Source organism: Porites lutea, chromosome 5 (genome assembly GCF_958299795.1).
Source record: "Porites lutea chromosome 5, jaPorLute2.1, whole genome shotgun sequence".
NCBI classification, from domain to species: domain Eukaryota; kingdom Metazoa; phylum Cnidaria; class Anthozoa; order Scleractinia; family Poritidae; genus Porites; species Porites lutea.
In genome coordinates, this window is record NC_133205.1 from 1,955,355 (window position 1) to 1,969,813 (window position 14,459).

General features: G+C 38.6%; 2 protein-coding genes across 2 annotated transcripts; one reads left to right on the forward strand and one right to left on the reverse strand.

Annotated features, from left to right (window-relative positions):
• Nucleotides 1-2,299: 2,299 nt before the first annotated feature.
• LOC140937313 (pancreatic secretory granule membrane major glycoprotein GP2-like) lies at nt 2,300-6,523 on the forward strand. The gene is made up of 5 exons (XM_073386858.1): nt 2,300-2,665; nt 4,090-4,261; nt 4,605-4,738; nt 5,292-5,666; nt 6,374-6,523. Exons 1-4 carry the CDS (start codon nt 2,599-2,601, stop codon nt 5,663-5,665), a joined length of 747 nt encoding a protein of 248 aa, XP_073242959.1. The 5' UTR covers nt 2,300-2,598; the 3' UTR covers nt 5,666; nt 6,374-6,523.
• A 637-nt stretch (nt 6,524-7,160) lies between these two features.
• Nucleotides 7,161-13,345, reverse strand: LOC140936795 (CD5 antigen-like). The gene is given in 7 exon segments (XM_073386282.1): nt 7,161-7,271; nt 7,274-7,470; nt 9,287-9,484; nt 10,288-10,431; nt 10,543-10,887; nt 11,106-11,193; nt 13,199-13,345. Coding segments are annotated over 7 exon segments (1,230 nt in total).
• Nucleotides 13,346-14,459: the final 1,114 nt, after the last annotated feature.

Sequence of the window (14,459 nt, forward strand, 5' to 3'; positions counted from 1 at the left end):
TATTGGCAGTAATTCGTCTCCTGTTCTAGGATGTGATTTGAACGTAGTCGAAATTCGATTCACTCAGGGTTTTTTTTATATAAATAGCCGGAGGAGTGTTATATGTTAGCTAATGATTGGGCTAAACGGAAAGAAATGATGGATGACAATTCATAAAACTCGCAAAAAAAGAAAAGGAGGCTGATAAGAACTATCCAACAAAGAAAAATATCTGTGCAAAACAAAAGAGCCCTGACAGTCTTGGCGCAATTATGAAAGAGCAAAAAAATATATAAATTATTTGTCTCCTGGCCTGTCACATCACTTCTCTTTTCTTAACCGAGCTTAAAATCTACCATCATTCTTCATTTACCAACTCAGGTAAATTAAGGCATGGGTCCCCAATGATTCAGTCAAAACGTGATGGAGGGTGGTCTGTCGCTGCATGAGTCAGCATTAGAAAGATGAGACTTTGTTAGATACATACATGTGTGCACGTGGTTTCTGTCAGTTTCGTGTTTTTCAATTATGCCAATGTTGTCAAGTGACTCCACACGACCAGAAAACAATAAAAAGTCTTTAAACAAAAATGGCAACACTTTCTGTTGTGAGTTATTAAAACGGACTGCTTTAGGAAGATGTATAATACAAGCATCTACAAAACTGTGCTTGGCCAGGAGCCCATCAGTGGCTTGGCCTTTTTTGAATTTTTAACTGTTTTAGAAAATAAACGGTTTTTTGAACTAGACCTAGTTCCCCTAGGCAATTTTATCAGATCTTAACGTCTTCGCTTTTAAATATCTAAAAAAAGCCAAACACAGAAGTGATATATTAAACGGCCTTAACATTACGCAACCGGTAAAAATAATTGAGGACACACGAAAAAGTGTTGCCTTTTCAAGAACAAGCTTTTTCAGCCGACAGAGGTCATGTGACCTAATTTGCAAAATTGTAAAGCACGAAATTGGCACAAACTAAAAATGTGTGCAGCTGGCAAAGTTTCATGAGTCCACATCTAAAGCTCTTAGATATAGAGCACCCCTCACTTTCGAAGTGAACAAACTGAGGTAAATTGAGGCCCATGCCTTAGTTTACCTGAGAATGACAATCATGTTTCTTTAGTTCTAGCCACAGGGTCTTTTTTGGTAGGGTAATTTATCCTATATTTATTCAACCGCTGTTAAGATCTCGAAACTGGTTTTCACCCAGTAAGGAGCTCGAGGTATGCTTTAGAATCCATAATATTTTTTCTTCATTTCGTTTTATAACCGGAAAAAGTGATTACTTAAAGCGAGTTCTTACCAAAATGCAAGTAAAGCTACCACAAATAAAATCATAATAGTTCTTTCTTTTTTGACCACATGGAAACCTCTCTTGTCGGGTACTTTTCATTCAATAGGCAGTATATTTCGAAACTCGAGAATTCACTTATTATAAAAGCTATCCGTATAGGATACTTCAGAAGCACTTTTGTGATTTGATTTTTAAAGACCGATTAAAACTGCCTTGTTTGTGTAAGCGTAGATTTTGATAAGGAACTAGAATTTAATTGAACTAATATCGGCTTCAGTAAAAAAGACGACGAAGTTTATTGTGCGAGTTCTCACCCGGGAAACGAAGTTAACTCAATTTTAACTTCTTCTCTTTGACACTCTAAAATATTGAAGCTGAGTTTTTTCAGTTTACTGCTGAAATTGTGGACAGTTTCAGATATAAAGTGATTACGGAAGTTATATGATAGCGTGATTTTCTTTTTCTTAAAAGCATATTTACGTAATCAGGTGGGAATTTACTCAAGTTAACAGCTTAAGTGATAGAAGCTTCTATGGAATCGATCGGGTGTTTTTTTAGCGTTCATTGTTATCATTTGATTGTAATCTTTTCAACTTTTTTGAAGATCGCTTAGTTTAGTGCTCTGATTTCAAAAGACATATCCCGCATCGTCCGAAGATTCCCTGTACATAATATTGAAGTTAACGAAAAGGCCATTCGCCGCTTTAAACGATTCTTCGGCTGCAACATTTCTCCCACTAAGTGACTGTATTTACATTGCACACACATGAATACATGACTTTCCTCCTTTGACTTTTTTTCTCTGTATTGCTTCTTTTTTTAAGTGCTATAACATTTGATATTGTTAAGGACGTTGTTATTTCAGTCTATCGCTACACTAGACAATGCAAATGCTAGCATAAAAATCGATTGTACTGAAAATGAAAGAAAGTACTTGTCATTCAGAAAGTTGCATATTCCATAAATGTATGCTATTGTTAATGCAAACACAGAGCCAAGGACACTAAAACATTGATAATTAAGTTTGTCTTCGTTGAGTCCGTCAGTTTAGACAAGGACAATCGAAATTGTTGGTCAGGAGCCGATAGAGGACTGTGGGCGGTGTAGTTGTAATATCATAATCACCGTTCTCACATAAAAACACCCACCCATTTTAGTTCATCGCCGGATTTCGAAAAACTTTCAAGTTTTCCCGAAATCTGACTGGAAATCTTAGAAGGTTTCTCTTATCACGACCAATTAAGTTGCTACAACCTGATCTTCGCTCGCACCGTCTTTGTTCTACTTTCTCGGTCAACTCTCTGGAAGTTCTCCTCCTCCTCTGGCATGATGTTTCGTCTCTTCGTTGTTGCATTTCTTCTAATTCATGTAGGCCTCAAAGCAAGCTCAACAGGTTGGTAAATTATAACTATTATTTTTTTTTTTCACATAGTTCAAGTTAAAGCCTATCGATGTTAATCCAATTCAGGAACGCAGTATAGTGGTAATAATAGCGTCATCTTTACTAACAGTGTGACAGGCATCGACAATATACGTAAACTGCCGTGAATACAAAAAATACAGTATATTACCAAGATATCCCACAAATTGTTAGACTTGAAGAGAAAAACCATGAATTTGCTTAGAGGTCTAAGCTAACAAAGACAAGCCACGCTAGAAATCAAAACTAAAAGGACATTATTTAATTTGTTACATAAGCTTACTGGCAATAGATTCACGTCGAAATACCTAAGGATCGTGATTTTACATAGTTTTTTGCTTCATGAAATGTATTTACTATACATTTTTCGTCATTTCTATATTCGTATTCTTTACTCTCGGAAAAGCCTGCCAATAGCATTTTGCCGGCAGGTGCAATGGACGATATTCGAACGAGACAATGTGGTTCTAAATTGTTTGTGTACATGACTTTATGAGTTGTCGCCACGTGTTCTTAATTTCAATGGCCATATTAATAGACAGATTGCGTCAGAAAATTTATTTTGCTATAATAAAATGTATTGACTAGCACTTTTTCACGTTATGCAAATTTCTTCTGCGAGGATCCGGCATTGCTTCGAATTTTCTCTAAGGTCACTTATGTAATTTTTTTTCCTGAATAAACATTGAACACCATTAAGATGATTTCGAATGCTTTAATTGACTGATCAACCTTCAAAATATCAGCTTTAGAGCCATGTGTTATTTAAAACAATCCTCAAAGTCGTAGCTACTCTGTCTACAGTATAATAACATCAGCACTTAAGTAGGTAGCCACCACTACAAGAAGAGCCTCGATAACTTTGTCTTCTTGATCGAGCAAGCGAACGAGACTGCTGGCAGGGTAGAAAGTAGCGGAAAGGGAAGACAATCTTAGACTGCGAACAGTCTCTTTTTTTTTTTCTTTTGAGTGAAGGTAGAACGCGAGAGCGCGCGAGGAGCGAGCGGCGAAGCCACGAGGAACGAGGGCAGAGCCCGAGCAAAGAAAAAGTCCTAGTGATGATTATGATAATCAATTATTTTTATTCTATTTGTTGTTTCCTGTTATTTTTACTTTCATATTTTGTAATTGGTTGGTGCGTTGCCTAACCGGCTTTTAACAACCTAATCGTGATGATGATGATGATGATGATGATGATGGCGAGACTGCAATTCGATCTTTGATCAGACGCTTTGCCGCTTTTCACGCCTTTCCCTCTCTCGCCCCACTCTCTACTCCTTTTTTGCCATTATTTTCCATAATTTTACCTTTTCGCTCGTCGTGCCTGTCTCTTAGGAAAGAAGGACGACAGCTTGTGGTCTAACGGACAATCTTAAAACTCTTTTTTATCGTTGTAGGTAATTCAAAGTATGTGAAGGTCGGTTGCTTTGAAGATAGATTCCATTCAAGAGCTCTTCCTGAATTGATTGCAAACTATCGTGGCTCAGACCAGTTCGACTGGTTTAATCTGGATAAATATGCGAAGAAATGCGCTGAAGAGGCAAAGAAGAGGAATTATATGTTCTTTGGGTATGTTTATATCAAGTCAAGATACATAACTAATAATAATAAATTAAGTAATAATAATAAATTAGTTACGGAATTCTTTTGCAATACAAATAAGGAAGGACAGCTTAGGTACAGAGAATGACAAAGGCAACGGATTCAAGATTGTTGGTCCTGGATAAAGAATACTGATGAACTGCTTTATCTTCGTTCTACAAAGACGAGGTCTATACTGAGAGGTTAGTCGAGTATAATTTCGTATCAGTAGACCTGGTCGTGATCACCACCGCTTGAAAAGATCGAGGTTACGAAACTACTAGGCCGAAGGTTATGGTCGTATTAAAAAATTTTTGTTAATTATTTGCAGAATTCAGTTTTATGGAGAATGTTGGAGTGGAGTGAATGCAGCTCTCAGCTATGATAAGTACGGTCCCTCCCCTCGATGCATACAAAACGTGGGCATGGACCTAGCCAATTTCGTCTATAGATTTGTAGGGGAAGGTGAGTTTTCGGTTACGTCATAGCCTTTAAATACAGCCAATCCTCTTCTATTTCTTTTAATTTGTTGCACGCGTGGAGCAAAGAGAATAGGAGAAGTTTCAGTGGACGAAGGCTACAGCTAAGGCTTTTCTTTGCCAATTTAGATAGTAACTCTGGTATAATGTAATGTCGTGGATTATAATTAGAGACAACAAGACGCGCCCTCTTTTCATTGACAATAAGCTCGGACGTTAGCATACAAGGGCGACACTGGCAGCCTGATATTAAAGTTTTTGAAACGTGCCTGGTGGTAAAAATAGTTTTAATTCTACGAACAGCTGCCAGTGTATTTAAAAACATATTCCTGTGGATAATGTGAAGATTTTCGTTTAGTTTTGCATGATTAATGTGCTCTGTGCATGAAGCGATCAAGTTAGCGCTACCCCCGTCGGGTTTGCCATTTGCTCAATGGATTAAATTGCCTGTAGACATGCAGCGCGCATGTGCTTAAAAACGTCTTCACCTCTTTACATTCATGTCACCTGAATCAGACTGTTATCTGCCCCCTTTTCAGAAAACGAATGCCTGCATTACACCATCCTTAAATCCTCTGATCGTGCCTCATCATTCAAACTACCCACGGGTGTCTCACCGTCTTGTGATAAGGATCTTCCTCTTAAATGGTACCGCTTCATGCTACCAGCAGGAACCAAAATTGCTTCAACCTGTATTCCATCCCAGCGATGCAACACTGTAGTTACTGGGTGGTTGAAAACGGCCCATCCTAAATCCACTGATGGCATCGATAGCGGGGAGATCTGTTTCCGTTGGCAATCTAATTGCTGTCAATGGTCTCAAAACATTTACGTTCGAAACTGCGGCAGGTTCTATGTCTACAAGCTTCCACACACCATAGGTTGTCCTATGCGCTATTGTGGACAGCCATGAAGTAAGTGGTAGTTATAAATATTTTACTCCATTTAAAACCGGGTCCAAGAGCAGGGGCGGATCTAGGGGGAGGGTGCAGGGGGTGCGCACCCCCCCCCCCCCCCCCCCTGAGGTGACCTGCGGTTTTCTAATACAACTGGTATTCTGCGAAAAAAAACTATGTGGTTTATTGGTGTTGAAGTAGAGCAAGAGACGAGTGCACCCCCTCCTAACAAAAATCCTGGATCCGCCCCTGAAGAGCGAAAGAAATTACATTTAAAGCTCAAATTAAAGTTGTGTGACTGTTACTGTAGCTATTAGTATATTGTTTGTTATTCACATATTGTTCAGTTAGTATTTTGGCGCAGACTGAGTTTTGTAGATAGAATATTTCGTAAGCCGAGTCCATGCGTGCTTATTTAGATGATTTTGTAACCAATTTTCTTCTTTTAATTAATTACAAAGACATTTGGGAATTTAAACAGCACCGGCTGCTTCACGTTTGTGTTATGTGTCTCTGCATGAATTAGTTGAAGGTATGATTCTACTTGTTAATTACCCAAGGTTAGGCAACAAACAGTTTGTCGGTAAAGACATTCTACGATTAACTGCGCCCAAAGTTTGTCCTATTTCCACCACCCAAAGAAAAGAGGGACTGAAATAGGAAAGCTGAGCAATTAATCATTTCACTTCGCTCTGACGCTAATGGGTATGCATCGTTTTTTTCAGGTTCCTTAGGTAATTATGTGAAAGACTGTACTTTGGAGAAGAGACAAAAAAAAGAATAGCTCAAGATTAAGGCAAACGTTAAAATATGTTCTTTAAATTAAAATGTAATCAATTATAGTGTATAATAAAACTCTGCTTTTCTGTTCAAAACGACGATTTTTACTTGTCCTGACGGTGCGTTCTCGAGTGAACTATTTCAGAGAGGAAAATATATAAGAAACTGCATATGAATGAAATTGGGACATGCGTGTTAATGAGCCAAAGTATATAAAGCTACTGGATCGAGTAATCAGTGCCTAATGTAAGGTAATCCGGAATTCCAAAATCTAGGAAATTTTTGCTGAGTAGAGCAATCCGGAATACGCGGAATTTTTTCTAGAGGAATTCAGGATCCTGAGCATTGGAATCCGGAATTCAGCGAAGGAATGAGGAATCTCCTTACTGATTGGAATCTGAAATCCAAGTTCCACTGCCGGATAAAGAATCCGGAATCCACAGCGTGGGATCCAGATCCAAGACGGTCTTGATTTTCCTTACGTGGGGCGAATTCTACAAAGCTACACGAGTGGATCGATACCCTGGCCCCATAGGTGCGTTCTCAAAATACCTAATATGAAATAAATCGTGCTTATGGTTTGGTAAGGCTCCCGAGACGGACGGACGGTTATTTTTTTTCTCTCGGCGCTTCGCGCCGCGAACTATCAGTATCGATAAGAAAAAATTTTCTCTGGAACCCAGGATGGTAGATCGAGCAAACAGCAGTGAATTTATAAAGATAGGTCTCAATTTAAAAATAGCATTTGACTCCAGCGTCGTTGAAATGGTCACAGTTTATGGCCTCGCCCCATTCTGCACGTTTACATCGAAATATTGAAGTTTCCTGCCCTTGGCAATTGACTAAGCAATTTCACTAAGCCAAATACGACCAAAGCCCATGCCATAACTTGGCGTTTCCATGGCACCAGTATAGGCTAGCATCCGACACATGATTGTTGCAGCTGTTAGATCTGAGCCTCTGTTGTAAATTGTTCCCCATTGTCGATTATGAAACACCTCCACTCGGCCTTCACTACGGCTTAACCCTCCCACAAGACGATCTACAAATGAAACACAATCATATCAGAAATGTCTCAACCTTTGAGACATTTTTTTTTCGATATATATTTTAAAACTTTCCTTTTGGTTACTGCACTGAAGGGCACCGAGACTTTGTAAAATAGTTATACTCTCAACATATTACCAGAAACTCATAAGGGGTTGAAACGTGTAACTCGCGTTCAATGCTCGTGAATATTCGTTTTGACCATATTTGGAAACCTTAGTGACGGATACCCATTTTCAACAAAATGGCTACTGCGCGATCACCATGCAGATGTTTTAAGACAAGAGTTCTGCGTTTCAAGGTTAAAAATACACCGTTAAAAGACAAAAAATGGAAAGAGAACGTTCAAAAGAATGCTCAGCTTTCTTTTTGTGGAGAAAGGGAAGCTTTTCATCAAGAAATCGTCCTTCGAGGAATTCAACCTTGTTTTCTTTACGGCGGAGCCCATGGTCTGCTTTGAAATGCAACCAAGTCAGCGAAGTTTTTGCTGAATTTTCAGGTACATTTTGCACTCTATGGCCAAGACAATTACGTTTTTGAAAGGGAATTTATGTATTTTTAAATGTTTCATAGACGTTTTATAAATTTTTCTCTTCGGCGCTAAAGAAAAATTATAAAATGTGCCCCGATTAATTGAGATGGATTTTGAGTTGAATTTTGCCATGTGCTTAGCCGATTTCACTTGCGTGAACGGATCCACGATCCAGATAGTGTTTTCCGAATTGCTTTAAAGGATTAACTTTTTGGACTTTGAATAAAAATTTTCAAGAAACGGCTTCTCTGTCTATTGTTTTGAGTTTGTTCATTCATAAAATTAGCTCAAACACGATCGTGACTACAACATCTAAGTGTAATTTAAGCTTTTAAAATGCTTCTCACATTCATTACAAGCATCACTTTTTGCGAAGATGTCAGGTTCAGGTTTTGGACACTTTTCGATAAGCAGCTAATGAATTTTATTCGAAAATATTTTTCACTGTTTATTCTTGACTTTTAACATAAGAATTTTAAAAGCCTATTTGCAGTATAAGTTTACTGTGCAGAGGGTCAACGAGGCATCGTATTTTGAAGTGACAACTTCAAGAAGTTGCGAGGCCGTAAATAGGTTTCATAATGTTACGTTTGGCCCGGGTGGTAAGGCAATAATATCCTGCTCAGTGTTTCAGTAATATTCCTGGTTTTAACCTTTGAAAGCTTTCTCGGCTTTCGGGAGTTTTTCTCCCGTTTGTCGGCCATTTTTTTAAGCGGGCGCGGGAACCTGAAGGAAAATTACGTCATGTTGTTTACGAAGTTTGATTGGTCAGTTCTCTCTTCTTCTCGTTCCAAATATGGTACTTTCTAAAATGAATAATCACGAGCATCGGACAAAGCAAACATATGAGAGTTACACGTTTCAACCCCTTATGAGTTTCTGATATTACCTAATTTTGCTTTTCTTGCAATTTGTCACCATGAGACAATAACTAAAAACTGCAGTTTTTTTATTAGTTTCATGAAACTGAGCGAAACTTTAATGAATAAATACTTGGTAATCTAGCCATATGCTTCACAGCTTGCTTACAACTTACAAGAGCTCTCGACTATTTAATAATTTTTTTTTCGCTTCATATACAACAGAATTTAAAAACTAAGCAAAATTTCCTAATCTCAGTTAAATATAAAATGTAATTTTTTTAATCAAAGCTCAGGCTTAAGGAAAAATGGAATGATAATTAAGTGATATCTCAGTTCTAGAATGCTTAACTGTAGGCAAACTAAGTTCGTAGTTTACGGAATGAGACATAACTTATTATACATACTACTTCATTTACATGGTATGCTTGGCTGTGGGTCCAGAACGCCCACTCGGCAAACAGCACCAGCATCATGTAAGTGATTACAGTCCGCGATATAATCTTTGTGTGAACAGTGAGCGAGGTTTGTTTCACTTCCGTTACAACCAACGTCACCAAGCCGAATAGTTCCTGTTGCTTCTTCGAATGTGGCACTTCGAGGCGCGGATAGAGCTCCTAAAGAGCGATATTTAAAGAGAGTTTATTCTTTGAGTAACACTATACTGCGCTTTATCAAGAGAGTGCATGCGGGAAGAAAGAGAATAGATCCTCCTAACATGTTCCTCTTCCAATGAAAATTTCTTGAAATCTATTTTTGTTTCTGTCTCATGCTGCGTGGTTATTTCCAGGACGACACCTAATTGGTCGGTTAGAATGGCGTCATGAATTATCAAACTTGCTTGCTTATTAATTTCACAGCCTACACACAGCAATAAACATGGCTTGTGAAGTAAATATCACTTTTTGTCGACGATTCGAACTATTTCGATAAGGTCCCTCATTTTCTTTTTTTTTTTTACTTTATATATTTTATTTAAGTCACGACTGTGAATCGGGTTCATTCGAATCACTAAAAATCTAAATGTCATGAGATTTCTGAACGGGAAAGTCTCATTTCTATAAACGTGAACTTTTGTAACCTTACAAAGACGGACACCATGTTTGGTTATTCAATTTATTGCTTTAATTAATCATTTTAATAAAGTATTTGTAACATTAATCATGCAAAAATTACCTTTAAAAATGGTGCCTCTTGGAATAACTTCATTGTACTACAAATAATTTCTTTGGATTCGTTACGACGTACAAAGGAACCAAAAATCCGAAAATTGATTTTTCTGCGCTGTATAAAAATTGCGCAAACCAGCGACAGGGTGGCTGGCCTCATCGCTTCACAGGTAAACCCTATCTGATCATATGCACTTCTATGATTAATATAGTGACTTCCTAACAGAGTGCTTAGTTTAAAATACAATTACCCGGAAAGCCAAGCATGCGACATACTACAGTTGCATCACGATTGTCCCAATTTCTGTCACAAACAGTTCCCCATTTTCTTCTGTGAAATACTTCAACTCTGCCGCGTCCGCTGTTTGAGCCATTAATAAGGCGCACTGTTACTTCTAGACAACGTCAGAAATATCAGAAAAAAGGATCACTCTGAAAATACCAAAGCACCAAGCGTATCAATTAAAAGTAGTCAGTTGATTCTCAAAAAATAAAGAAATTGTCACCTTTTTCTACCAAGGCATGAACGAAATCCGCGTGCCCTTTTCCAACTCCGTAAATACACCTCCCAGACTTCCCTTGTTTGTTGAAGTTAACCTCTGCATCTTTGCCGCTCCAACATTCGCCATAGAACTGAACTCCAAAGTAATGAAAGCCTATCTCGTTAACTATGCGACCACACTCTATAATGGTCCTATTCAGGTCTGTCCAAACGATGTCTTGTCGGAGATTAGCAACCAGTTTGGGAAGTGGTCGGGGTCTACGAACATGGTCTCTGAGGCAACCTACGGGCTTAAATGCGGGAGTCTTGGATGCCACCAGTTCATTTTTATTGACATGGTCTTGATAAACTTCAAGTAATGAAAAAAGGGTGAGGTAAAAAGCTTGTTAAAACTACTATGCATTGAGAATGCTAATATAGGAAGTTCATTTACAAATTATTTTGATTGTGTCTACTGACTCCTTTTTTCCATTCACGTTCCCGGCCGGGTTGGTTTGCAAAAAAGACGTGCGTAAACCAACTACTCACTAAAATACATCACAAGAAATTTCAAATAATGAAACCTACCTTCAAAGTCCACTGAGTGTTCTCCAAATACGAGAGACACTTTCACAAGAACGGTAGCCACTGATAGGAACTCAAGGACAATTCTCATCTAAAAAAGAAAATCAGTTATGGTAAAAATAATAAAGTGGTTATACATATAGTAAAGCAGCAGTAAATGTTAATGGTTGGAATTTATCTGAAGAAAAAATGGCGCATCTTTACTCTTACGATCGAGTTTTTCTTTTTAACCCGATAAAACAAACTATAAACTAAGGAAAAAGCAAACAACCATGCTGTGAAACTCAGTAACACTGCTTAGCTATTACCTTCTCTCATAAAACGTCGATGTAGGTATATTAAAACCCTCAACTTTTGATGAAGGTGCTAAAGAAGAGAATTCCAAATCGGCAATAAAAGAGGCCCGGTCGAGACTAATCCTTGAAAAACTTGTCACTATCTCTCGATTGTTTTAATTCCATATCTTGCAACCAACGTTAATTGTAAGGGTGTTGAGATTACATTTATTTTCCAACGAAAGATTATATTACATTATCAGTTACCATAGATTTGACGATTTTAAGGTGATTCCCTGGTTTTGCACTGCGCATCTCTTACTGCGCATAACAAGATGGCTGCCGTAAAAAAGAGCATGTGAAGTAACATTATTAAAGTGAAGTTGACTGAAGAGAAACGCTGTTGGAATTTTTGCTTGCGGTTGTGTCTTGCCGAGGTGAGACTCCATGTATTGGGAGTGTGCATAACGTAAGCAGTACGAGTGTTGTTGAGTTCGACTTCCTCACGGAGAACCTCGATAGTGGATGTTGAACTTGTGCTTACTCACCTTGATTTTCATTTAAACGCTTTCTTTATCACATTGCGTCCTAAAGGTGATATCTCGATGTAAATTCTGTAAAAACGGATTTTTTAATACTTTCTTCCCCCTTTCACATACATTCTATTTTTAAACTCGCCCCAGTCCTCTCTCAAAGTCGGAGAAAAAACATTTGGTGCGCACTTTCTGCAGCTCTACCGCAAAAACGAGTACGGTGACCCCCATTTTTTATTTCATGATTTTGATAAGGACAGTGCTTCCTTTCGATGAGAAAAAAATTGGCACAAGTCTATGTTCAGTTTTTTGGCAATTTTACTAAATTGTACAGATTGAGCTATCACGGGTCTAACAGCCCGTGTCCAATTTAATTTAATTCTACTTTGGAGCGTAAAGTAGAAACAAGGGCATTAAAAGGCATTTTTCTGGTACGTAAGTGGATAAAAAATACATTGAAGTCAAATACTGTGCGATACCACATGCATCATCGAAAAAATCTCTCCTTTTTGTCTGGTTTTGGGCTGGGCGCGGGATTTGTCAAAAGGTCCTAGATAGCCGTATTTGTCAGCATTGTGACGTCAAAACGAGCACGGTGACCCCCACTTTTTATTACTTTTTTTATCATCTTCTTGACTTCTTACATCAGTGTACCAAGTTTCATCTACAATCTATGTTAGGTTCTTTTACTAAGGAATCACCTTAAACAAGAGTTTAAGAGTTTGATCGTTGATTTACACGATTTATCACTGTTAACCAACTGGTGTTTTGTTTCTTACTAAGCGAAAAAAAAAAAAAACGCGCAGGGAAGGATGAAATGCAGACGTTCAATAAACAACCGATAAAAAGAAATACTTTCTGCTTGTATTCAAGTCATTTGCACCTGCGCAAAAGACAAGTGGTACTTATATTTTTTAAAATACACCACGTTTTCGATAAGCAACTTCCTTGACACATGACAATCACCTGTGCAAAATGGGCAAAATTTAGTTGACGAAATCTGACAAGGTCGTTGGTTGAATTTACTTTAAGTTAAAAAAATCAGCAACAACAAAGAGAGAGCAATTCAAGACTGAAGTTTCATCTGCGTTCGCCTTCAGCATTATGAAGACAAATCAAATTTTCTGCAGATTCAATTTATCTGAAGAGAATTAACAGTTTTGTTTTTATATTTTCCATGTTTTTTTTGTTACGTCACCTACGTCCAGTTCTTGAATTAGAATAGTGTAATCAATAAGATCAAATCCCTTAGCGAAATCAGCGAAAAAGACCCGAGCACATGCCTCACCACTGCATGTCCACCGCCTCGTATATCGCTTGAAGCAATTTTGTATAGGAGAGCATCTAATGTCGAATGCCCCTTGCGAGAATACTGTCGAGGATCAATCTTGTCTTCCAACTGGGGTAGAAGTCTGGTGCACTTAAAGCCCTTCATGATCTTTGATACTGTGCAGGTGAGGGATATCGGTCTTATATCCTTTTCGATGGCTCCAGGCGGGCACACCTTGGGAAAAAGGGTAACGATGAAGTACCTGAGCAAAGATGAAATATACTCCTTCCTTAACGACTGGTTGTAAATGTCACAGATAATGGGAGCCAGTTCAGGTGCAAACTCCTTCAAGATCTTGTTCGGGATGTTGTCAGGTTAGCCTGCGAAAACATTTGTTTCGCCTCGCTCTTCGCCGCTGGTGAAGTTTCGCGCGGAGGAACGTCTGCGACTCAGCGACAGAAATTCAATACTGATGACGTAAATCAATGTTTAAAAAATAAATCCGGTAGTCATGGGGTTCCATATGCAAATTTGTTCAATTTTACGTTTCTCCTGGTCGATTTTGGTAAAGTGTTGTGTTCATCTAAGAACGAGCTCCAGCAAAACTCAAATGCTTTTCTAGAGAAGACTAAATTCCTCAAATATTGACAGGGTTCTCTCCCACGTAGGAGAGAACCCTGGGAACGAGGTTGAAATATTGACTGTTTTGTTAGGGATTCGTCGCGTTTACATTTGACCTTTGTGGCCTTTTGTCTTTTGTCTGTCATTCGTAAACAATAGCTAAAACAATGTAACTACTTCGTCGACTAATCAGGCTTCTGGTCGGATTCCGGACATATTTTAAGTCATCAGTATAGAATTTCTGTCGCCGAGTCGCAGATGTTCCTCCTCACGAAACGTCCCCAGCGGCGAGGAGTGAGGAGAAACGGATGTTTTCGCAGGCTATTTTCAGGTCCGAGCGCGTTAGAAATTTTAAGGGACTGACAGAGATCTGAGGACTTCCCTCTCAGAAACAAGGTATTCGTCTGGGACGGATACGGGCGTGGCACTTGACGTAGAGGGGCAAAGTGATCCGTAAGGCCTAAAAAATAGTCATCGATCTTGTTTGCTAATGACTTAATATCCATGTCACTGTCAAGGAACTGGCAGTACCAGTCTTATTTGACGTCCCGGCCGGTCAGCCTTTTAATCTCTCTCCACCACCTTCTTTATCCACGTCTCATATGCCTACTTGACCTTAAGCTGATGTTGGTGGGGTATATAAAGCTTTCCAAACACT

Excerpts from the sequence above, each read along its gene's own strand:
- LOC140937313 (XM_073386858.1), top strand. The coding sequence starts at position 2,599 with ATGATGTTTCGTCTCTTCGTTGTTGCATTTCTTCTAATTCATGTAGGC. Across the intron at positions 2,666-4,089 it reads CCTCAAAGCAAGCTCAACAG|GTAATTCAAAGTATGTGAAG; the intron begins GTTGGTAAATTA and ends TTATCGTTGTAG. Across the intron at positions 4,262-4,604 it reads AGGAATTATATGTTCTTTGG|AATTCAGTTTTATGGAGAAT; the intron begins GTATGTTTATAT and ends AATTATTTGCAG.